We start from the raw sequence: 26,770 nt of genomic DNA on the forward strand, positions 1-26,770 counted from the left end.
ACATTCTGCTCATTCGCCACATATACATCGCATGGCCAGTACCTGCGCTACAGTTAAATGCCCGAGTTGACAATCCTGTGGAGTCAAGTATTAACCTGACTACACATTTTGTAAGCTTATGCATGTGACCGCGCGAAATTGTTATCGGGCAGATTGATTAGAATTTTAGGAGTTCAAGAAAAACGCCAGAACGGTTCATAACTAAAAGTAGTTACTAATCGTTTGCACTCTCTCCTTTAAATATACTTCATCATCATCATCATATGTAAAACAAATCCCCGTATGTGTTTCATTCAGTACTGCTCAAAGCCAAGAAACCTCACTCACATTTTGTCCACAAAACACATGCCAAGTTTCCTAAAAATCTGTTGAAAACTGTAGGAGGACAATAATGCATGGAATGGAACCAAGAAAAACTGCTGCACATTTACCATTATGCATGCCGTGAAAGCACAAAGTTTCGCGTTCACGTTTCGCGTTGACGTGATAAAATGGAGAGACACCGTATTCCAAATTTTTTTGTTTTCTTCTAGGAAAGATTAACTTGGTCATTTATGCGCCACTATAGCAGTAATACTAACAAGATATTGACGTATCAATTAGAAAAGACCTAAACTGACCCCCAGCGAAACCCTTCACGTTAACGCTTAAGAGATGAACTTTGAAAAAGGTTAACAACGAATATGATACGTTCAAAAAATGAAGAGATAAACAAAATATATCATTTGTGCTCCATGTATAAAATTTATGAAACTCGTGATGTAAATTTCATGTCATCCCTCGCCAGAGGATCAGAATTAAAACCACACCGGTAATTTCTAAAATTCTATATGACAGAGGAATAATTACGTATCCTTTAAATAAAGAACATTAACGACATTTATAGCCAATCACGCCGCCTCATGCATTTCCTGTTTTTACATTCACCTACGAAAGAAATGTATTAATGATTACTTTGTATCATTGGTCATTTTCTTAACTCGTACAAAAGAAATGTCTTGACCATAACTAACCGTTGTCCTTGTCACATTTCAACTACAATGGCTACCGCGGACTTGGAACTCAAACTAAGTTGATGTTTTCAGACACATTTTTCAGTGGCCATTCTAGCATTGCTGAATTTACTCTTTTTTCGTCTTTGTCTTTAACAATAAATAACAATGGGGACATATATCAGATTAACAATCAATATTACTCACTTTAAAAAGTCATCAGTGTGTTTCTTTGAATTCCACACTTTCTTTCGGGTGCCTTCATCATCCGTCATGGGATAAAAGAACAATTGGACACAGCGCGATAGATTGATTCCAACCTTATCGTGCCCATTTTGGATTGTTATAATGCGCCTGTCACGATCACAGCAGAGAAGGATTACAGCCGTCTCTCAAAACTTTGACTTCACCACATGATGTCAACCTTTATATGGTATTCTCTTACGATGTGTTATTGAACAAGCGCGGAACAAGAAAGTAAATTGCTGTATTATGCATTACCCAGATCATTCACCGTTATTGGTTAATTTGGACTTACAATAACAGTATGGACGTATAAGTGGACGAGTTTCCATAATACAAGCAGGATCAGTGCCGTACTTATTGATCCGACTGATTTCATGCTCACTGATAGTGTAGTTGGTTTTCTCTGCGTTTTGTCGCACTGTAGCTTCAAAGTGACCGTTGCCAGGTGTAGTTTTGAAGGTCACTTGGTAGAAAGTTTCTGTAGGCAAAACTTTCCCTGATAATCGGCTACTCTTCCGTCGACATCTTTACTTTTCTTAAACTTAAGCATATCATTGCTTGTCACATATTTAATTATTCGGGTGATGTTCAGAAGTGTTAAATGGGCACACTTGTCTTTAAAAGGCTCTATAATAGAGTTAATAAATTTAACTGTCGCAGTAACCGCACCTTTTCCATCTGTATCGTTATATTTGACAGTCTCCCAGCTTAAACATGCACACCAATGTGGCTCTATACCTGCCATTCCACAACTTCTTTCTTTGGGAATTTCACTAAAAAGACTTATTCCTCTGTGAGAAATGTTGCCCTTTTCTATATTTCTGAAATCCAAAATGTCTTTAAATGTCTCATGAATATCGAACGGAGTCGAAAGCCTGAGAGAATTAGTGCGAAAGTTTTTCAAAGCTGTTGAATACCTTTTTTCGAATTCTGGAGGAAATCGGAAAACAAAATAAGGCATTCTCTCCTCAAGTTTCCCCTGAACGGTTTCTCTAATCTTATCAAATCTGGCTCCATGATCACCAAACATGATCAGAATCGTGTGATCCAGATGACCGCCATCTTGGAGGAAGTGCAAAAAGTCATTTACATCCGAATCCATAAGCCCTAGATTATTGTTATCAGAATGGCTATACTCGCTAATAAACCCAAACATGAATTTTCTCTTCTTCGTATACATACGGAAAGTGTCTTTTACCCAATTTAAGTAGACCACGTGTCTAGGAACAGATCCTAAACAGAACCGCTTAAACTTCCGGTACATACCCTCGGCAACAATGTAAAATGGCCTCATATAATGATCCACTGGTTGATCCTTAAACCCCAACATTCTGTACGTAAATGTAGCTATGTCCGATTCATCTTCTGCCCACTGTGTAACATATCCAAGTTTTTGAAATTCTTTCCAAATCCAAGGGTGATTGTCGACAGGTTTGGCCCCAGCTTTAGATCTTCTGGCCTCGGGAAGTTCTTCCTCCGTTTGTCCCGTCAGTATTGGTAAAAGAGCCTGAGGTGTTCCGTCGCCAACGATATTGTACCCCTCCAACAGAATTCCATTTAGCTCTTTGGTTATGTACGCATGCGTTTTGGGAAGTTTTCTCAACCAAGTCATTCTAGACACAGAGTCAAAACCAATCATCAGCACATTATATCCCATAGCACTGTCCGGAAACGGAATCTCAGGAGAACGCGCATGCACAGTAGCATTATAAGCAATTCCTGCATGAATGTTGACATATGTGCTGTTGTCCTTAGCAACACAACTGACTTTGAAAAAGTCTGTTTCCAGTGGTGCTCCATCTGGCATTGGCATGATGTGCTTACCTTCGGTTGTGCGGTAATCGGTTTCCCTGAACAAAGGCACATATTCACACTCCACCTTACCATGTAGTTTTTCTGCATCCCTGTCTATGCGAAATGTTCCATTCTCAGTGTAAACCCAGTCTTTGTCCTTGGAACATTCCACCGGTTTTCTATCCTCAAAAAAGTGTCGAATAGAAAGGTGATTAATTTCTAGCTCAGGATGAACGCACACTTGATCGGCTTGTAGGAGCCGATGGTTGTTATATAAGCTGTTAATTACAATTCTGTCACTCTGTTGACGAAGTTTGAATATTCTGCGTCTTAAAATATTCGTAAATGCTGTTGACTGGCCCGAAGACAACAAATTATAGAGTACAACGCCACAGACGGCCAGTATAAAATATGTGCAGAGGAGTTTTTTTCTCCGACACAGCAATGCTTGTAAAAACATCTTCGTGTGCGTGGGATAAACCGGATGTCTGTATCTCCGATTATTTCTTGATACAGTCCGTGGCTATGACTTTCAGGATAGCATGCAAAGACAGGATATTGGCTACCACACTGTCTTTCGTTCCTAAACACGTGTCATATTCATTACGAATACTGAAAATGTATAAATCTGGTGGGGGAAGGACGTCATGACGTTGTATTCCGGTAGCAGTAGATTATGACACGAGATACGGCCCCAACCATGGATGCGCTGGATGTACCGCCAACCTTCTATTGCCTTGGTACAGAGCTAATTATGGAATCGCTGCATTTAATGTAAGAGATTCATCACCGGAAGCAATATTGTGTGGTTACTGCTTACGAAAGGAAAGCGGACTGAAAGTCCAGCTTACTGTAACTCAAATATCCCTTGCACTTGTTGACACACGAAGATGAGTACTCAGTTACGAATTCGAGCAGTCGTATTGTGGTGTTGAACCTCGATCAGTTTCTCTTAGGTGTTTCCCCTCGCATAGTTAGCCTGTGAACAAAGATCATATGTCCTCAAATATATTCAAATAAATACATGTACAACTTCTGAGCAACGAATATAAAATAAAAGGCGCTATCACTAATTTGGGGGTCTTTTGTGACAATGAGCGGTTGACGATGATCGTGAGGCCGTTCCACACTCTGCGTGCGTTGAAAAACACTTGCCTTAAACCAATATGGCATGCACATCTGTATGCCAGATGTGGGAAAGTTCCTCCCTGGCTTTCCGAAGTCCTTGGTTTACGACGGGATCTTTGGTCTTAAGTGTTGAGTTTAGTCCCAGTGAAATGAATGTATTACGGTCAACGTGTACAGTTCCAAATATAAAGAAAAAGTCCTATTCGATTTACAGCTTCATGACAGTGAAAGTAGTTAGTGAGATATCCAAGTATGCTATAATATATACACAAGCTGCCCCTAATGTATTGCAATCTGTGTGGAATCAAGTAAAAAAATACCTTTATCTCATTTGCCTCTGTCACTGATATAACAACAGTGATGTAAATCTTCAATATTCCACTCATCATATAAGTAAGGATTTATAAATTAGATTTAATTTATCTAAACATAGATTGTCAGTTGTCAAAGAGATATGACTCAGATTTCCGTCTAAATTTTGGAGCCAAATGTTTCGATAAATGAGATTTATAAAATAGGATATACAGTTCATGAACCATTTTATCAAATTTAACAAATGGAAATTACGCCACTCGTTTAATAAAAATGATATAATGAGTCACTCAAGCTGTAGGACTCACGACACTTCACCAAACAGAAGTAATCGATAAAAATGCTGCCGTTAGTGAGATATGGTATGATATAATTAAAATGCACAGGGGCAAGTTGACGTTATATATGCCTATCCAATAATAGTACATGATGATGCAACACATTTGGGTATCGCCTTCAATAAATTCCTTATCGCAGTTCTTCTTGTTATCCACTGGTGACAGAAATTTTCTGCACCTTTATGGAGGCAGTTAAAGTTTTGAGAAACTAGTTATTTATTCTTCAACATAAATGTAGCTTTAAGTGTTGAAGAGAAACATCGACCACTTTTCCCCTGGCCAAGCAGAATTTAACAAAACCTTCTCGCGGTAATAACTGTTAGACAGAGGATATATGTATCACCATTTGTTCTGCTTGTTTATAAGCTATTAACGCGTCAAGTAAACAGATTCTATATGTTCGACAAAAAGAAAAAAATTTTGAGCCAGGTTAATTTTTTTGTATATATATTTATTTGATTGTTGTTTCAAGCCGCATTCAAAAATCTTCCACTTATGCGATGGCGGCTAGCATTATGGTGGGAGGACAAACCAATTCAGTTTTTTTTATATTTATTTATTTATTTATTTGAGTGGTGTTTTCAGCCGTACTCAAGAATATTTCACTTATACGACGGCGGCCAGCATTACCATTGGAAGACCAATTCAAGCGGAGATAATCACTTTTTGCGATCAAAATGTATACGGGCCTGCTGCTTACGTTAGCCCTATAGGCCTACAGAAATTTTGCAACCCAAAGATAACCAAAACGTGGAATGGGTTATGTTTCCTGGTTTTAAAGGGGATTTGCTATAAACCGACGTAAAACAAGATAACACGCTTTAGAGCATGAGCATCAGATTCTATGACTTTTCTCTGAAAGTGTTTTTTGTATAACAATTATCGAATGGGCCAGAAAAAACAACTCTTTTAAATTATCAATGTTCACTTGTAGTAGACATTTAACACAGATCAGTTTATTCACCACCTCCTGAACGTGGAGAGAAATGTTTTCGTGAATTACGTATAACTGAAAAAGGTAATACTAGACCGAACTGAAAGCTGGAAGCCCATTTTTCAGCTCGGACGATGTTTCCCTGTAAACACTGTTCAATATATGTTCAATATTTCCTGAAAAACTGTTCGTCATGCCTGAAACAAACTGATGCTGTGTGGTTAAAAGTAATATGTTACCGTGAACAAATGATACCTCGGTGTGACCTACTTTTTCATACAGTGATGTCAAACCTCTTTCAGATCACATGCTACCCATCTCATGAACAATCGCTCGTCCCTTAATGTTCATATAATTAAATACTTGCTTCAGACACATAATTATACTGAATACCACGGGAAGAAAATACAATTGCCAAATACCAGGAAGAATATAGAACTGCCAAGTACCAGGAAGGAAATAGGATAATTAACCAATTAAGGAAACAGAAAGGATTAAAATGTATAAATTTCTTTGTTTGCTTATTTGATTGTTACTCAACGCCATCCTCAGACAATGTTTCATTGATATACTATGGCAAAGACGCCTGTGATGCAGGAAACCGGGGTGAACCACTGATTTTTGGTTAGTTACTAACAAGCTTCCCCGTATGTGACGCACAGATGTGCTCACCATATTGTTGGAATTCTTGTGGTCTTAAAGAAATGTTACGCGGCACAAACGGTGACAAGAACGACGGCCTGCTACCAAGCAAGCAATGAGAGGGGGTCAAAATGTACGAATATCTGGGCATCTAATATAATGAAAGGCTTAATTGAATGCCTCACATACGCTATATAAGCTGAAATGAGGCTACACAATAATATCTGTGTGTAACTTTTCTGTGAACAAAAAATCACTATTTGTATTAAGCATTTTTGATATTTGTATAATTTTAACATAGTTTACTTGGCAACTTATCGAAGAAATTTACATGCAATGTTAGCCAATAATACGTTTGCTTATAATTCTAATCGCAATTAACATGTCAGATCAACTCGAGTTAACCTTGTATGATCAACATATAGCCTTATTTTCTTTTCCATGAGTCCGACAATTATAAACCCTCCTTTATCATAGTTATATGTTGCCCAACTCTGTAACTGTACACATATCAGCACTGATCATGATATTTTATCATATACCTAATGCGTGTAAACTAATAAAAAATTTTCTACACTGTCTACATGCCAACATTATGGGCAAAAGGGTTATATTCAAATATTTTCGTCATTTTTTTTTTGTCGTCTGCTTCGTGATTTTTGGCGTCAAATTACATTCCGCAACGCTGATAGCTGTCGATTCAGGCCAGATTTTTAGCTCGAGACGTTTGCAAGTCATCTGCACATTAAGTTTTCTCCCGTAAATATTTAAATTCGCCTTTTCCTGTTCGTTCTCATTTCCGATGTTTGTTGTTGCTACTCAATTATTTCTGGATTTCCGAACTGGTAAACTGTTTATTTTTGGAACTGTGCTATACTGTTAGCGTTACCAGTGCAAACCACGCCTTAATGGAAGCTGAGAATAGCAGTGACTCAGACATGCCAAATCTTGAACTCGGATTTTGGTCGGACAGGGACAGTGAGCAGCTATCCGACTATGACGGTGATTTTCTTGCTAGAATAGATGCTTTCGAACAGGAAATTTTGGTCACCGACGCCCATGACAACCACCTAAAACGGGCGTCATTTCCGAACAGGAGGCTTTCGTTGAATGCGCTGAGAGGGAGAAATCAGAGTTTGTGGTTTCAATGAGGAACAAAAACACTGTCCGAAGACGGAAAGCGTAGTCAGAATATTTTCTGGATTCCTGCGAACCTTTCCTCGCGAAGATGATCGGGAAATTGAGGACATACCACCCGTCCAGTTGAACAATTACGTTGGATCGTTCCTTCTTTCCCTGAGAAAACACGACGGTAGCGAGTATCACCTAGACACTTTGACCAGTTACCATAGGGCCATAGAACGTTATCTACGTGGGCATAACTATGCATATAGCTTGATTTTTGACAAAGAATTTCAAACCTCGCGTGACATCCTTGCTTCAAAACGCAAGGAGCTCAAACAAAAAGGCAAAGGGAACAGATCAAACAAAGCTGAGCCGCTGACAGAAAATGAGGAATGCAAACTGAAGGAAAATAAAGTAATAGTCGTCCTTGTCAACAAAATATGGTTGATGAATTCCCTTCAATTTGGCCTTCGTGGAGGGGAAGAAAATCGTAAACTCTGATGGGGAGATGTGACCTTAAAATGTGATGAACAGGGGACAGAATACTTGGAGTACAATGAGCGCGACACTAAAACTAGGAGTGGTGAAAACCCAAACATAAATGTCCGCCCCTTCTAGCCGAAACAATTTGCGCTCGATAACAAGAATGACTGCCCGGTAGAGGCGTACAAAGTCTACAAGGACCACAGGCCACCAAAAATGTGCACAGCCGACCGTCCATTTTACCTCGGGATCAATTACAGAAGAAAAGCTTGCAGTAATGTATGGTACAAATGCCAACCAATGGGAGATCACACCCTAAAATCAATTATGAAAACCATGGCAAAACGATCAAACTTACCTGGCCGTTTGACAAACCACAGTGCCCGCAAAACAACACGTACCCGTCATACTGGCGAGCTCCCACGACTATTATGCAACTCACTGGCCACAAAAATGTTGCAAGTATAAATAATTGCGCTGTTGCTTCTCATGGTTTGCAGGAAAAGATGAGCCACATCATTTCAAATGCACCAGTCACAAAGTCTTCCGCTATGAGTGTAACTCTTCCTCCCCAACCCAGTACATCCACAGAAATTGATGCAGCTGTCCCATCATCTTCTACAGTACAGAATGATCTATTTGTTTCACAGAATTTCACACACAATGTAAACCATGCCACTAGAACATGTACAACTGCCGGTATTTTCCAGGGTGCATCCTTCTCAAATTGCACGTTCCGCCTCAATTTCTGCCACGAATCAGCTGCCCATTAACTTTGCTGACAAACTCTTTCAAGAACTCACAGAGACTTCAGCAAATTTAAAGAACTTTCAGTCATCCACATGTAATTAAATCACTTCTTCACTTCTAAAATTGGAGGTTGACCTGATTTTTTTAGCGCACTTTACAGCTGCTATACTCAATTTCAAAATGCCATTTGTCAGGTTTGAGATGATGTTGATATAAACTTTACAGTTCTTGCATTCAGATAGCATCTGTGTTTTAAAAAGCCATCTATACTTACTTGATGTTGTATAAATAATATTCCCACGGTTTTTCCAGTCTTTGTTTTATTTTCTTTTTTTTAACCCACTGTTTGTGTCTTCTGCGGTGGTCAACTATTTTGAAATATGCTATATTAGTACGCAATCCATGTGCGCGTAATAGTTTGCGAGCGTCATGACGGCCTGTGCACTGCCAGACCCTATACGCTAAGCAAAGTAGTCTGAAGAAATATCTGGATTGTATGCCCCCCAAAGTAGTTCAATAGAAGGTATATGATAAATAGATTATCATTACACTGTGCAGATCTGCATCGTCGTATCTGCTCGAGTTCTCTGCGGTTACGTCGCCGTATCGACCGCGGGCTCGGTCGATACGGCGACGCAACCGCAGAGAACTCGAGCAGATACGACGATGCAGATCTGCACAGTGTAATGAGCTTGCGGGCTCGGTCGATACAGCGACGCAACCGCAGAGAACTTGGGCAGATACGACGATGCAGATCAGCACAGTGTGATGATAATCTCTATTGCATGGCGATATATTACTGGGTTTTTAAATGATTCGGTATATAAATGCTTTGACATACCCATTTTCATATCTACGTTCCTCGGGCTGATATATGACGGTCTCGGGACTGGAGTTGGATTGTTGCCACAACGCGTATATCATAATCTGTATATAACATATCGATTCAGGGGTCAAACCAAATCCCCGATTCTCATTCGACAAACAAACTCATCAGTCTCTTCGTCAAAGATAGAGGCCCTAATGCGAAATCTATCCATACAAGCTAGGATTAAGATAAACCTCCATCTTAATCCCAGATACATCAAACTCAAACGCATTAGAAGTAGATAAAATCCTAAAGACAGTTAAACCCGTTATCATTCAGCTACTCACTTAGTTTCCCAGATCAATTAAAATTTTCAAAAATTAAACACATGTATAAGAAAGATCATTCACTGGAGAAGAGAAACTGTAAGTTGTGAGTATTGATTGTTCATAAATTGGGATGACAAAACGCGAATTTGAGTGATACGTGTAAGTTGGCTCGAATTCGCCATGCTTTTGGAGGCATAAATATCTAACTGTGGAGTAATTTCGCACAACTCATACGATCTAATGTCTGATTTAATTAACTTAAATACACTGGGTGGAAAGTCAAAGGATGTAAGCACTCCACCTCTAGCGAGTATTAGAAAGACAGCCTACCATTGGTCACATTTCTATTGCCCATATCAATGTTTTCCGACCCAACAGTAATTGTCAAGTGTGAGGAAGATATGTTTGGATTTAAGCTTGAGAATAGCAGCAATAGATGATAACTTATCAATGTAAGCACCCCATTAGCGTGGAGTCGGAAAGAATCTGGACACTGGATATCAGACCAACACATTCATGAATCATGGTTGTCAGAAATTTGACCGACTGATAGAGCTTTCCACATGTACATAGCGTGCTTACATGCTGCTGGTCTCAGTTATCAGCTCTTTTCTGGGCTCCCGAAGCACTCCTATAGCAAGCAATATGTGCACGCAAACTACCCGTACACCCCCAACCAGCTCTTTAAACATAAGGTCACTATGGCAAAACATTACATGCTGATAACATCAAGACGGCTTCGTGAACCCTTCACCTAGCATACATATAGGTCACCACTGGATCTGGGGTACTTACGAGAGCGTTACAAGAAGTAAAGTCATCTTAGAATAAGTATTGTTGTGCCATAACAAAAAATTCAGGTGTCAACTGCATGTGGATTCTTAACAACTCCAAACGTCTTACAGAAGAACTCGATGCTCATATGCATATACCGTACAAAGACGTTTCCACATGGGATTTCTCTACTCTCTATACTGCGATTCCTCACAAAGATCTTATTGAAAGAATATCGTCGTTAATTGTCTCGGTATTTACTAAAACAGGTCACCGTTACATTAACGTCAGAAGCAATAAGGCTTTCTTTAGTTCTACTCTTTATAAAGGTTACCACTCATGGGATGTCACATTATTTATTGAATTACTTGAATTTCTCATTAATAACATCTATGTGAAATTCGGAGATACCATTTACCAACAGTGCATAGGTATTCCAATGGTACCAATTGTGCGCCTCTTTTGGCAGACCTATACCTGTTTTCATATGAATACGAGTATATGCAGAAATTACTTAAAAGTAATATCTTTAAAGCTCGATCGTTTACATTTACCAAACGGTATATTGATGATCTACTGGCGTTAAATAATCCCCATATTGCTGAAGCTGTGAAGGAAATCTATTCGCCTTCATTGGATTTAAAGGAGACAACAGATAGTCCTGATGGTACATCTTATTTGGATCTATATCTGTACAAAGACGGACAAGGTCTCCTTTCACGCCGCCTTTACGACAAAAGGGATAATTTCAATTTTGATATTGTAAATTATCCTTATTTAGATAGCAATATACCAAAGGGTCCTGCATATGGCGTATACATATCTCGCCTTGTAGCATTTGTCAGATCTTGCGTTAATTGTGATGACTTTAATCTGCGTCACAAGTTGCTAGTTCAAAAACTAGTTTGTCATACTCCATCAAACGCCTTCATCCTAAGTTTCTCAAATTTTACATATAACACTCTCGTTGGCAGGTATGGACAGAGCGTTGAGAATCTCTGGCGATCTGCATTGTGATCTACCACATAGACGGCGCTGTTATCCGTATGTACATATCTATCACGTAGGCCTACATGGTATTTAACAACATAGATGGAGCTGGTTGCCCAGTGTAACCTTCTATCTTGTATGCCATGTGTAACATCATAGATGACGCCTCTTGTAGCATGAGATCTTTATATATTAACGGGAAAGACGTAATCGTCCGTTACTTTTGAATCATAATCTGATCGGTTAGGGTCTGTAACCCTCGTCATTTTCAAACTGTATCTAATACCGCTTAACCTGGGGCTAGGGGCCGTAAAGGTAGCCATGTTAATTACTTCAGCATGATGCCTTTATGAACAGTTGCAATTAAAGCGCGACTGAGATACTTGTTTAGCTGTAATTTGACATGGAACTCATTCACTTTGATATGTGAATTTGGACTTTAATATGGCATTCATGCCTGGAATATTCATTGTCTGCCCCACATCATTGAAAACTGATGACCGCTTCTCTCTTGTGTGTTACCGGCTTTATTTCTTATTTATATAATTTCTTACATACCTTAATCTTCGGGAGTTAGTGTTAAACGTTGTTGTGGAAATGGATCTTGCGATTATCGACTTGGAACGCCCTTTACGGACTACGAATGGTATAGGAATGTCGGACTTGACGCTTATATTTATGTGAAAAGTCCACATGAGCCGCAGCTGTTTTACCTGAACTATCTATACCCTTGGTATGCTTTATTATCAAGCAAACATTCGTTTTAATCGGGACGGATTGAGAACCACTTTGTGCGGGCATTTTCCTTTGTAAATCAAGTGGAACACACCAATTTCCGCACGAGACAGTGCCGCTGTATTCTTTTAATGTTAATGTATGCTATGTGATGACAACATAGCATTTTAAGTAATCTAGAATAGTGACGTCTAATGAACCGCATCTAGCATTACTTTATTTTTATTTCCTTATTCTACTTAAACTTGGTGTTAGGGAGACGTGTAATTTGCGACTATTTAAGCATTTACATGAACAAAATAACAACCTATGACTGAGGTAAATTGACAAGAGGCATAAACTATACATAACCTGTTGTTACTGTCGGAAGATGGATAGGATCATTGCAAGGTTCGTGGTCACTTGTAGGCACAGTTTTGAGAACCACATTGTGGGTGGATGCACCCACAATGTGGTTAGCTGAGTTATATAACACAGGCAATTTTATATTAGAATGGTGAGAAAACTAATTTTTCAATGTAGATGGAGTGTTAATTAGTGCAGAGTCTACAAAATCTATCTCGCCTTTTGCAGTGCCTGTTATACATAGTGTGATGTAAGAAAAAACAAGAACGCGCGGGATCGAATAATCTTACCTTTATTCTTTCTGGTAGATGACACGTCAAAAACATTTAATTTACTTTAAGGATTTCATATCGATCTGTCTACTTTTACTGGATATATACAGCGATAAATAGCGACACTCACCTGTGAAGATACTGTGGCTGTTCCCACCAATGCGATGTCCCTCTTAGTGGCTTAGTTTCGATATTGTTGTTGTTTCGGAAAGGATATTACAGAAGGGCACTCATATTGCAGCTGCTTCAGATATATGGGAATGGAAGCGATCAACCTTGTGTTCATATTGCACAACCACACCCCTTTGTTATCTCCACTTCTCAAACAACATATCAGATTCAGATCAAGTGTGGACAAGAAGAGCGCGTAACTCGCTTCAGACAAGCCCGTGCCTCTCCACTGGGCCTGAAGAAGTAGAGATCCATTTAAAGACAAAGCCCAGGCGAGTAGAAGAAAGTAATTTAAGGATTTATACCTACCATTAATTAAATTTGAACATTTACCTTTTGCCAGTAACAAGTAAGAGAATGTGTACTCATTTCAGACTTTGCGGACAGCCATTCTGGCTGACTCATAAATCACTTATTAATATCGATAAAGATGATAATCCATTTATCTTTATCAATAATTCACTTATTGATATCATTTATTACGAGCGTATGATTCGCATCATACTATAGCCTCTCCTATCGCTGCCTGTTTAGTCCTTCCGACAGAGACTAACACAAGTAATAAAAGTACAGGCTATCAGGTGATGGGCAAGGTCACTTAACTAAGCTGGTTTATTATTGATATGAAATTCTGTTGGGTTTCTTGTATGTTTTCTATGTATACTTGCTAGTACCGCAGGTGTAGGCCTATGTGTCAAAAAGTTAGATAGACTTTTTGTACTTTCACAAAAAATGTTCTTTAACACGAAAAACAGCCTTTTGCAAAAAAAAAATCCTATTTGCCATGGTCGTCATTTTTTTAACATAGGAAATACATTTTGAAAGAGGGAATCAGTTTTTCTAGAAAAAATATTTCCACTGCGGTCAACAAAATTTGCACCGAGGGGAAGTCTTGTCCATCAGTATCAACCACCAAAGTATAAGAAAGTATATAAAGTACATTAATGCTTCATTATGCAAAGAGAGGCAGTCAACAGTTTTCATTGATGTTGGAAATGGGCAAGGTATGTTTTAGGCGAATGAATGAAATCAGTATTCAAATCATATTCCATGCTAGTGTATAAGTTGACGATAATAAAATAAGTATCGAACTTGGGCTTTGATTGCAATTGTTCATATACCCAATGTTTCGATCTTTCTCAACACGATGAATATGTCGCCCCCAGTTCAAGGTTATGTGGGACCAGACAGTCATGAAGCAGAGTGACAGAGATTTGGAAAGAAAACTCTTACGTGTGCTTGTTTATTTGTATGACTGATGAACATTTTAAAGCTTTGTTTAGTGCTTGTGTGTTACGAATTTACATTTTAGTATAATAATAAAACTACACAGGTAGTTGTACGAGACGCGATACCAATCTTGTCAGTGAAATACAGCCAATGAAACAAGTTATCCCATCACTTCTTGTCCTTACCTTTTTTGTCACTATGATAACAGTTCTCTTACATGTTATCAGTTCTCTTCCTTATTGAAGAAAGCCCTAAGCTTTGCAAATATCCCATCTGACACCTACTCATCACATTTATTCCGAACTGGAGCGGCTACTACGACTGCACTTTGCGAACTGTCTGAAAGTCAGGTAAAATTATTGGGCTGGTGGAAATCTAAGGTTGTACAGTCGCACATAAGAATGTCTAATGAATAATTTACTCGGTGGTGTCTTTCATAGAATAATTGTGTACATAATGTATTTGGGTTTCCTTAGTGACCTGACTAGTATTGGTATTTTTCAGGCCATAAACGAGAGGTGACCATATATGGTTCGTGGTTCATGTACTGCGCTTACCGACGCGCGTCACCGGCGGAAATAGTTCTGTAGGGTGTGATTACGTATGTAACGGTTTGGCTACAACACAACGTCGCCGAGCGGTCTTGCAAACGTGTCAATGCCACTCAATCACGATCAATTTACTTGATGGTGTCTTTCATAATTGTGTACATAATGTATTTGGGTTTCCTTAGTGACACGGGAAATGGCTAGCGGCCTTCCCGGTACAATACGTCACCATGCAGGGCCTAGGAGGTGGAGAAAAGCAATAAATATGAAACAATGAATCAAATGGAATCCATGTATTAACACTGTACATGAAAAGTGAAAAGAAACGATGAAAAGGTAAAACGCTTAGGCCTGGTAACGGCCACGTCCTTGGGCGGACGGATAGCCCGACACACACTCTCCCCGGTTCCACGATCCGCGGCCTGGCCACGGCCCCTCGGCGTCACGGTCCTTCAGCATCGCCGCCCAGCTGGTCGTCCTAAGGTCGTCAGATAGCCACGGCCCTCCGGCGGTCTCCGGCCGCCTCGGCAGCCCTTGTGGCCCCGTAGCTATCTCGTCGCGGTCTCCGGCCCTCTCGGTCGGTCCCGTCTTACAGAGAAAATGCTGCCCTCAGCGCCACCGCCAATTTCCACAAGATTGACAGGCCGCTGGCTCCAAGCCCTTCACTAGCCCTGACTTTCCCAATTTGCGGTTCAGTCTATGGCTATAAGCGGCCTTCTCGTCGAATTCTACGGTACATGCGGCCTCGATCGGCCGCAACGGTTATCCGTGCCACAAGGAAACAGTCAAAATAGCAGCCACGCCCCCGGTGCTATGTTCACGGCCATCGACGTGCTTTTCACACATGCGAAGTGGTATGACGCAAACGTCCTACCGGCCCCTTGCCTTGGGATGGCCGCTCAGTTGACTGCTGTGCCGCTACCAGCCTTCTGCGTCTTCGGTTCTCTGTCCTCGTGTCACTCTCCAATTCTACTGCTCTACGCCTGTATATATAGGTTGGCGACGGGTGTCACGCAGTCGCTTGGGCTCGTCTGGCCCAGCACCGCAGCACAGTCTAATGAAACAAACTTACATAGTGGACTCGTCTTGCCAGCAGGTTCGCTGACCAGCTAAAAATAGATACTCTGGCTCGGCCAGTGTGAAGCGTATAGTAGATGCACGTATGAGATGACCTCAGTCGTATGTCGGACATGACGCTTATATCCATAAAATTATGCGAGTTAATTCCAACTCACGGGACCATCAGGACCCAGGCACGACTTACACCGTCATCACAAATACAACTGCCTTGTAGGAACTGTAAAACTTAAGGTTGGTCCCTCAATGAAGCTGGTGTTTTTTCCCAATTCCAGACCCTCCTTACCCGCCTCAACACATCGCCTCTCTCGTTGCGGCTGAACTCCTTGATCTCCTGCTCTCGCTGGACGGCAGTCGTCACTCCAATCGGCCCTGTCTCGGTCTGAACACGGCGCGTTGCATATGATGATTCAAACTGGATATCTGGGGTATTGGGCCTGGCCTGTCTGCCAGGTTCTTCCAGGTCAGGGCAATGGGAATCCATCTGCATCTGCGCAGTTGTCTCTCCAGGCGCCTCGGTACTCTCATTGTTGGTTGCCACATTCGGTAGAAAAGAACCCTGTGGGCTGTCAAGCTCAGGAACAGGCGCTGTTCCAACATCTGATAAGTCGGCCTCCGTGGGCCCTGCAGAAACCACCCTGGTAAAGCTGTCCATCTTGCTCGTTACAATTCGGGCCACAGGTACGGCTTTAGACTCCCACACTGGTTTCATTACAGGCACTGTCGGCTCGCCCTCTCTACGACTAGGTGGATAATCTACGCCTTCCGGCCACTCATGTGCTCGTCGGATGTGATCCCGCAGGTGGCATCTGTGGCGGACATGGCGAGAGGAAAATGGGCAGAACTCCTTTGCCGCATCTCGTATAGAGTAGCGATGCCTTTTACTGTCGGACTTCGGTTTATATGAAAGTAATAAAATCGGATCAAACGAAAGGTAATAATGTGGAATAATGAATACGACTATATGCATAAATTACTTAAAAGTAATATCTTTAAAGCTCGATCCTTTTCACTTACCAATCGGTATATTGATGATCTACGTTAAATAATTTCCATATTGCTGAAGCGGTGAAGGAAATCCATTCGCCTTCACTGGATTTAAAAGAGACAACATATATTCCTGATTGTACATCTTATTTGGATCTATATCTGTACAAAGACGGACAAGGTCTCCTTTCACGCCGCCTTTACGACAAAAGGGATAATTTCAATTTTGATATTGTAAATTATCCTTATTTGGATAGCAATATACCAAAGGGTCCTGCATATGGCGTATACATATCTCGCCTTGTAGCATTTGTCAGATCTTGCGTTAATTGTGATGACTTTAATCTGCGTCACAAGTTGCTAGTTCAAAAACTAGTTTGTCAAGGATACTCCATCAAACGCCTTCATCCTAAGTTTCTCAAATTTTATAATGAGTATAACACTCTCGTTGGCAGGTATGGACAGAGTGTTGAGAATCTCTGGCGATCTGCATTGTGGTCAACAACATAGACGGCGACATTATCCGTATATATATATATCTATCACGTACATGGTATTTAAGAACATAGATGGAGCTGGTTGCCCAGTGTAACCGTCTACCTTGTATGTCATGTGTAACATCATAGATGGCGCCTCTTGTAGCATGAGATCTTTACATATTAACGGAATAGACGTAATCGTCCGTTACTTTTGAATCATAATCTGATCGGTTAGGGTCTGTAACCCTCGTCATTTTCGAACTGTATCTTATACCGCTTAACCTGGGGCTTATCGGCCGTAAAGGTAGCCATGCTCATTACATCAGCATGACGCCTTTATGAACAGTTGCAATCAAAGCGCGACTGAGATACTTGTTTAGCTGTAAATTGACATGAATCTCATTCACTTTGATATGTGAATTTGGACTTTAATATGGCATTCATGCCTGGAATATTCATTGTCTGCCCCACATCATTGAAAACTGATGACCGCTTCTCTCTTGTGTGTTACCGGCTTTATTTCTTATTTATATAATTTCTTACATACCTATGTCTTTGGGAGCTAGTGTTAAACTTTGTTTTGGGAATGGATCTTGCGATTATCGACTTGGAACGCCTTTTATGGACTACAAATGGTATATGAGTGTCGGACATCACACTTATATAACAATTAAAACAATACGTAAAGAATGGTTAATGAGCAGCAATGAATCTGTTTCATGAGAAGTTCGTCTTCTAGTAGACGACACTGACAGTATCTGTCGTCTTCTATACATAGTCCTCGAAACACCTGGGCTTGCGAACTATTCGACTTCAGGTACGTTTAGATATGCGTTCATCAGAGAGTTCGCTGCCACTGCCAGAATGACGGCTGCGGCCTTGACCAGCCTTGGGAGTCGCCTGTACCAGCGGGAAATGACACGGCTGCTCGGAGGAAGATTTGTCACTGGTTACATCACGTTAATAGCAGGGCTTCAGTCTGTCTAGATGAACTATTTGCTAACACCTATTCGCATCTTCGATACAGTAAGTGACGTTCGTCACGGCTTTTTTTACAGTGAAGGGGCCCGTCCAACGGTCTTGGAACCTGCTGTGTTGGCACTTCGGTGTCACCGACGTGTGTAGGAATACATGCAATCCCACAAGGAACAGGCGTGGATTGGCTTGCACGTTATGCGTTCGCTTATTCCGTTCTAACTCACGTCCAGTGGCTTCCTTGGTATCTTGGTGAATGGAAGCTAGGTTATCACAAAGCAAGCCAACCCACTTAACAGGATCAGCTGTTTGATGCGACGGGGTCACAAGAATCAGATGTGGCGGCAAAGTCACTTCCCGGCCAAGCATCATTTTGTTCAGTGAGTAGCCGGTTGATTCGTGAGCCGTTGCACGGTACGCCATCGGAACCAGTGGAAGGTGTAGATCCCAGTCAGTAGGGTTTCTGGCTATGCTCGCGTTGAGCATTTGCACGAGTATACGGTTAAATCTTTTGATAAGGCCATTAGACTGAGGATGGTATGCCCTTGTTCTTGTCTTTTTCATGCTGAGGGCGCGGCACATCCCTTGAAACAGTTCACTCTCGAACTGGCGCCCTTGGTCCGAGTGGATCAGTAATGGCACTCTAAATCGGGGCACATACTGCTCAACCACCGCTTGTGCCACAGGTTCTTCTCCTGGTTGGGGAGGGCCACAGCTTCCATCCATCGTGTGAAGTAGTCTCCGATCACGATCACGAGCTGCTATCACGGGTCGTGACAGGTAACGGCCCCAACAGATTTGTAGCAATGCGCTCACCTGGACATCCAGCCATCAGGCCCCGGTGTCTGCCGTGTGACCTTTCGCCACCAGCCTTCCGTCGGCTACAGGTATCGCAACTGCGGCACTTCTGTATGACGTCTTCGGTTAGGCCCGGCCACTATACGTTTGACGTATTTTACTTATCGTCTTTTTGACACCAAGATGTCCACCTGTCGAGCTGTTATGGCACTCACGGAGGATTTCTTCTTCAATGCCAATGGTACTACGAGTAGTCGATGTAACACACTGCCAGAAACATCAACCCAGCTACGTAAAAGTAGTGACTCGTGGATTTCTGAATTCTGGAAAGCGACCCACGAAGATTTCGCAGTTCGGAATTTGGAGCAGACCTCATCCCATTCAGGTTTTATTCCATCAGCTACCCAAACCATCACAACGGATAGGTCTGGATCATCTTTCTGCGCCTGTGTGAACTCCATCTTAGCTGACTGGACACCAATCAAACGTACATGAGTCGCCATGCAGGTTCACTGAGAACGTCGGCATTGTTATGCTTGCGTCAAAGTTATACGCAGAAAGGGTTTGGATCCATCGTGCCAGCTGCCCTTCTGGTTCTCGAAACTGTATCAGCCAACGTAGCGAGGCATGGTCCGTTCTCAACAGGAACTTTCTTCCGTACAAGTAAATTCATGGGTACTTTGCAGGGTAAACGACCGCCAGTAACTCACGACGAGTAACACAATACGTTCTTTCCGTCTTTGATAGGGATCGACTCTCATAGGCAATTCTCCATCCTCGAACCCCTGTGCCAAAACTGCACCCATGCCAATTCAACTGGCATCAGTGTCCTATATAAACGTGCGTCGGTGATCAGACATGGCCAGAACAGGAGCAGTTGTTAACTTTCGCTTCAAGATTTGAAACGCTTCTTCTGCGACTTCATCCCATATGAATGTCTTCCCCTTCTGGGTTAGTGTGTGGAGTGGGGCTGCGATCTCAGCATTTTTTCAATCTGTCGATCAGTTTCGTCCCGAGCATGGATTGGAGGTCGTCTAGGGGGAATACGTAAAGGTGGTGAGTTCCCAGTTTTGATGTGGTGCTGCACCAGTGTCGTGTGACCCAGGTCATCATCGTCTTTGGCAAAGAGTTAATGATGCCGCGTCAGGAGCGCCTCAACCTGGCCACATTGCTGTGGCGTTAACTCACTTCTAGTCTTAGCTACCAGACTCCTCAGATGTTTTGGACAGGCAGTTCCGTTCTTCTTGACATGCCTGACTTCTTTTATATTTGTAATTCCTTCTTCAGGATCGATCGTCGATAGCACGCCACAAATGGTTCCCGCATGCACCACAGCCGGTTCCCTTGAAGGATTAAAGTGGTGCAAAACAACATCTCCGCTGGATGTAACCCTGGATATGCATCGGGCAAGGCAAGTCCCCGTGCTTTCACTGAACGCTGGCTCCGCTTCCACTATGCCGGCCTCTCCTCCGATAGCATGGCGAACCTTTGCATTTGTCACAACCTCAGTTCCCTCTTAAATGGTAAAGGTGTTGGTGGAAATTTGCCAGGAAGTCATACCCCAAAATGACATCCAAGGAAAGTTCAGCCACGACCATTCTTTGTTTGATCGCCTGCCCATAAATCGTTAACTTGAAGTCCCCAATGCCTATTAAAGACAAACTCGAGCCATCTGCTATGGTAATGGACCTAACCTCATTGTCCTTCAGAACTGGCTTCGCATTTTCTGGTAGACTCACGTAAACTTTCTTATTCAACAACGACACCGAGGCCCCGGTGTCCAGGCAACAATCCATCCGTATTGGCCTACATCTAAGGTACAGTTCAGGTTCGGAAGGTCGCGCTCCCGGTAACGGTTGTGGTTTGGAACTTGATGTCGCAACCCCTCTCTCCCGAGGACAATCTCGTCTGAAGTGTACCCGGTAACCACAGGTCTAGCAGCAAGTCTTTTGCCTGAGCTGTGACTTGTAGAGATCCGTCTGATTCGGTGGCGCAAACCTCTTCTCCAGAGCCTGTAGAAGACAGGTAGCTAATCGTTCCAGGTTCGGACCTTTGATTTCCAAGAACCTGTTGGACTGTGCCTCTGAGGGAGACCGCTAGGTATTGTCCCTTATGCTGAGCATTCCTACCATTTAAAGCTGCACAGTGTTCGAAGTAGACCATGTACTCTCTCCACCCGGTGGTACCACCGTACGTAGCTGGTGTCACATACGGCCTCTGGAAAGGCCGCGTCGCGGCCATGGAACTGGACCTCAGTCCCCGGTCTGACCGCATAACTTCGGTCCCCCTGCGCCCCCCTACTGAGTAGTCGAGTAGTTGGAGCGGCCTGTTCACACCTCCTTGGTCGGACCCAATATAAGTTGTCATTTGCAGCTGAAGGTTTTTAGTTGCCTCAGCGAGGGCCGACACGACTCCCACTAGCTCGGCCACGGTATCATCTCCGGCCGGGCCGCAGTCTGGTCACCAATCGGCCCGGCCGCGGTCTGCTCTCAGGTCATAGTGATCTTCGTCCGGCCATCTACCCCTGTCCACCTCCGCCAAGCATTGCTGCTCGAAGTGATCAGGACCACAGTGTTGTGATATGCTGCATCCCGGTTGTCTCTGGACTCCTTGGGCGAGGACCAACGCTATTGTCGTCCACAGAACCACAGCAGTCAACTGTAATCGATGACCATGGTCGGGAATCCACTTGTTCCATATTTCCTTCCATCAGGTTTCTCTCCTCCAAGTCAGCACGGCCAGCCATCCCACCGCAGCCACCAGAAAGTCTCCGGCCGTCTTCCAGAGAAAATGCTGCCTCAGCGCCACCGCCAATTTCCACAAGATTGACAGGCCGCTATCTCCAAGCCCTTCACCAGCCCAGACTTCCCCGACTTGCGGTTCAGTCCATGGCTGTAAGCGGCCTTCTCGTCAAGTTCTACGGTACATGCGGCCTCGATCGGCCGCAACGGTTATCCGTGCCACAAGGAAACAGTCAAAATAGCAGCCACGCCCCCGGTGCTATGTTCACGGCCATCGACGTGCTTTTCACACATACGAAGTGGTATGACGCAAACGTCCTACCGGCCCCATGCCTTGGGATGGCCGCTCAGTTGACTGCTGTATATTATCACAGCCCTATCTTGTTCCATGAGCTTACCTTGAACACCTCTGTACTTTCCGTGCATGCTTCAATACAGTACTGTTGACCACCAAATGTCTCTGTCCATACTCATAGTCGTCTCAGTTATCGGTTCTATATAGGTGCCCCGGTGTGTCATCCCTAGTAAATCCTGGCAAGCATGAAACTGGTGGAATCTGAATAAATTCGAACTCCAACCTCCATCTTTGAATGCATATAGAGTTAATGGGGACAGTGAATGTGGAAGAACTACCAAAAACTTCGTTGGGTGGGCCAGAGGGGGATGAAGTGGAGAGATGAAGGACATTACAATTCTTCTTACTGCAAACATTATAAATTTACATCTGGGGCTAATGATCTGACTGACAAAATGTCTGTCGAGCTTTCATATAACATCATGCAAGAGTTAGACTATATAAGTCAGGTTTACCAGGTTGTCATATTATACGATCATGTATGTGTTAGTGGGACAAATGATGTCCTGGATGTAGACAGGGCACGTAGAAAAATTAACGGGAAAGTGGGTGAAAAGTGCAGGCACTTAAAAGGAAGTGTAACATCACATTACCTGATCACCCCAAGCTACCAGGGCTGATTAGGGATGAGGGGATACACCTCTCTGATACTGGCAATGATATTTTCAATGTGGTTTTAAGCACAGCATTAGATACGTTATAAATTTAATCTCATTTTTGTGGCCGCAGCACATGAGCAAGGTGGGCTGAGCAACAAAATATTGTATGCTACAGGCTACCGTATAATTACCGCAGACCCCTATATAACATATCATGCCAAATAACAATTTTTAAAAATCGATATGAAATTATCGAGCATCAACATTATGAAATGAAAGTATGTCAACATTTAACATAAAATATTTCAATCCACGGTCTCTCATAATGTATTAATAAAGCTACAGTTCATCAAGAATGATTTCAACACATTGTATTTCAATGTGAATTTGATATACTTGTCGGGTATTGAGGCTTGCCTGGGCCTGTTTATATTTTTCATTCAATTGCATTGCGAGGACTAGCTCTGTAGGGCTTTATTGGAATTGATAGCTGAGACGACTTTGACTGCTGAAGAGCAAATTATTTGACCCATATCAGTAGCATATTAAAGCCAGCAACGGGAAGTACAGGGGTCTTCAAGGTAAGCTTAAAAGAAAAAAAAAGCCAAGCGAAGACAAGAACCCGAGGTATATATATTACATCTAATGGTCGGCGTAGTGAATAAAGCAACGTTTTGGTCCATCGCTGCAATGGAATGTGTTGTACAGAATGTAGAGAATGTAACCGATTGTCATTGACAACAGCCTCTCACGTGTAAGCATAGCCCTGGGATCGTTCGGGTGTGGAAGTTGGGGACATCGTACCATCGATCCTCATCACAGCCCGAAAACGCAACACTTTTATGTTGCCCGGACTACCTTCATTTGCATTTGCAGAAACACGCTATTTTATAACAAATTTTTAATTGTCTCACTATCAAACTGAAAGAAGAAAGATCCGTGCCAGGTTAAATTTACGCTCATATAGTCGAGACGCTTGACCCGATTGACATATTGGGTCAAGTACACTTGCTGTAACTTGCTGATTGGCTGTTGGCAAATCTCTCTTTAAATCATGAAGCCTCTTTGTCGCAAACAGGTCAGCTATGTATGGATGAAGGCAGTAACCTACACGTACTTTATGTCAGTTAGTTGAGTAAACCCTAACGAAAACATGCCATTCTGTAAGCATGTTAGACCCTGTAACCCTTATTATCTTCTTTTTTCACGAGGAAAGTCAACATTTGTTGAAGAAAATTGTTTACAACCTCTCACATATCGCAAACGAACTGTTAGGCCTTGAAAAAAAGTTAAAAGAATAGAATTTTTAGATAAACTGACAGGAGGATGTATTTCACCTGTTTCCTGTGACCATTTGCCAATTACCACACTGTCGTTGCTGCTTTGTTTCAATCTCTGTGCTGTAAGTCTTTTATAGCTAAGTGTACGGTGAAGGCCTTACAGCAACTTGCGGGTGTTCGAGGGTTCCCCCGGGCTCTGTCCGGCTCCCTCCCATCATAATGCTGGTCGCCGTCGAATAAGTGAAATATTTTTTGAGTACGGTATAAAACACTAATCAAATAAACAAATAAAAATAGAATAAATCATTCGTGTACGTGCACCCCCGCAGAGAGCAATTTATTAAACGTAATGAATAACAACATGTGGGCTTTTGCTTCCGATAGTAAACAAGAACATGAGAGCTTTTGCTTATGGGTCATATCTTTTGCAAAATGGACGATTCATGGTCACAATTAACCCAGTCTAAGAGTGGAAAAAGTCGCATGAAGTTCAATGAAGATAAAATGAAGGTAAATAAACCGCTCCTTTCGATAAACGATGTTGATAACTTAAGTCAAACAAAAAATGACCGACGATAATCACGAACAAGGAGAAAAAATTGACGCCAAATTAGGCATGAAAAGATTGGACAAATATATTGTCCGATGTAAAAGCTAAAGTTTAAATATACGAATCTATGCGTCGAAACATATACTAGTAATTAGTATGCCAAAGGTCAGCCAAAATGGGAGTCTCCATGGCAGAGGTGAGTAGCATGCCAGCCCTACGCGGTGATCTGGAGCAAATGCAGTTTCTGTGAGTTGGAGTCCAGCTCATGCTGGCTTCCCATGGCCGAACATAGCCAGGTCGTGAATACCTGAAACCCGTATCTGTACTCAGGATGCGCCCATGGCCGATTTTCGTTTTGATGACAACATTCCTCAAATTGCATATATGAAGGAAGCTAAAGCTGATTAGATGGACGACGGTGCTGTTGACTACAGTGCGATAATCAGGCTGTGGTCACTGTTCTAAATATGGCATCCTTAAGTCTCCACGGGTGATGAAGTGAGTTTGCTTTAGTACACTGCAGTGTATGACTCATAATATAATGTTGAAGACTGTCAACAGTCTAGAGTGGAGAACAGTGTTGTTTCTTCTCTATCTCGTTTACAGTTAGCAAAGTTCCAGAGATTAGCACCTATGGCAGACAAGGAGGCAACCGATGTTCCAGCGGCAATTTGGCACATTTGTATGTAAAGACTGAGAAGTTGTTAATTGTCCACTGGCAGCGCGAACTTGAAAAGTTAATACTACTGGTATTCTTTCATTTAAATCTTTCGGAAATCGTCTGAATATCGCTCAGCAATGGTCAACCCCTGTTAGTCATGTCATTTTGTTTATTGTAGACCTGTCAGGATATGGGTCTGCACCCTCGTCTGCAGCTACTTACCTGACTGGTGTGGCAGATAAGTATAAATTATTGGGTTGGGCCGACCCAGCACTTTATTGTGAAAAAAATACTAGGTTTCAGGCGTACGTCAGGCCGCTGCGATACCCGTTCATGTTACTATGGATGTTTTAATGAAATTAATTAGGGGTCTTCCTCACTTATATACATCTGTTTACTAAACTATTTTGTTCAGAGCAGTGTTCCTGCTCGCTTTTTTCGGTTTTATGCAGGTCAGTGAAACAGTCCTCGACAGTGATACAGATGATGCCCTCAGAGCATTGATGTTCACTGATGTTAGTTTCATCCAAAAAGATGTTGGTTGATGCTTGTTACTGCAACTGCGATTATCGGAGAGCGACCAATATGGAAGCCTGGTGCATGTCGGTGGAAGTGTGATTATCAAAGACCCGACCAGTATGGAAGCAAGGCTCAACTCGTTGAACAATAAAGATTTATGCCCTGTCTTTGCTGTGAACGAATACTTTCAAGACCCGTTACTCGGTCACTTCATGTTCTCATCTTTTTTGTCACTATGATAACAGTTCTCTTACATGTTATCAGTTCTCTTCCTTATTGAAGAAAGCCCTAAGCTTTGTAAATATCCCATCTGACAAGTACTTATCACATTCCTTCCAAACTGGAGCGGCTACTACGACTGCACTCTGCGAACTGTCTGAAAGTCAGGTAAAATTATTGGGCTGGTGGAAATCTAAGGTTGTACAGTCGTACATAAGAATGTTAGAAGAATAATTTACTCGGTGGTGTCTTTCATAGAATAATTGTGTACATAATGTATTTGGGTTTCCTTAGTGACCTGACTAGTATTGGTATGTTTCAGGTCATAAACGCAAGGTGACCATATATGGTTCGTGGTTCATGTACTGGGCTTTGTAGGGCTGTGATGTACGTATATTATCACAGCCCTGCCTTTATCGATAAGCTTACCTTGAACACCTCTGTACTTTCTGGCAATGCTTCAATACACTACCGTTGACCGCCAAATTTCTCTGTCTATTCTCATAGTCGCCATAGTTATTGGATGCCCCGGTGTGTCATCCCTAGTAAATCCTGACAAGCATGAAACTGGTGGAAACTGAATA

General features: G+C 42.2%; 1 protein-coding gene across 1 annotated transcript; it reads right to left on the reverse strand.

Annotated features, from left to right (window-relative positions):
• LOC135475699 (uncharacterized) lies at positions 1-26,770 on the reverse strand. Its single transcript, XM_064755634.1, is given in 3 exon segments — positions 1-1,702; positions 1,705-4,011; positions 26,616-26,770. Coding segments are annotated over 2 exon segments (1,551 nt in total). The 5' UTR covers positions 3,052-4,011; positions 26,616-26,770; the 3' UTR covers positions 1-1,498.

Source organism: Liolophura sinensis, chromosome 1 (genome assembly GCF_032854445.1).
Source record: "Liolophura sinensis isolate JHLJ2023 chromosome 1, CUHK_Ljap_v2, whole genome shotgun sequence".
NCBI lineage: Eukaryota > Metazoa > Mollusca > Polyplacophora > Chitonida > Chitonidae > Liolophura > Liolophura sinensis.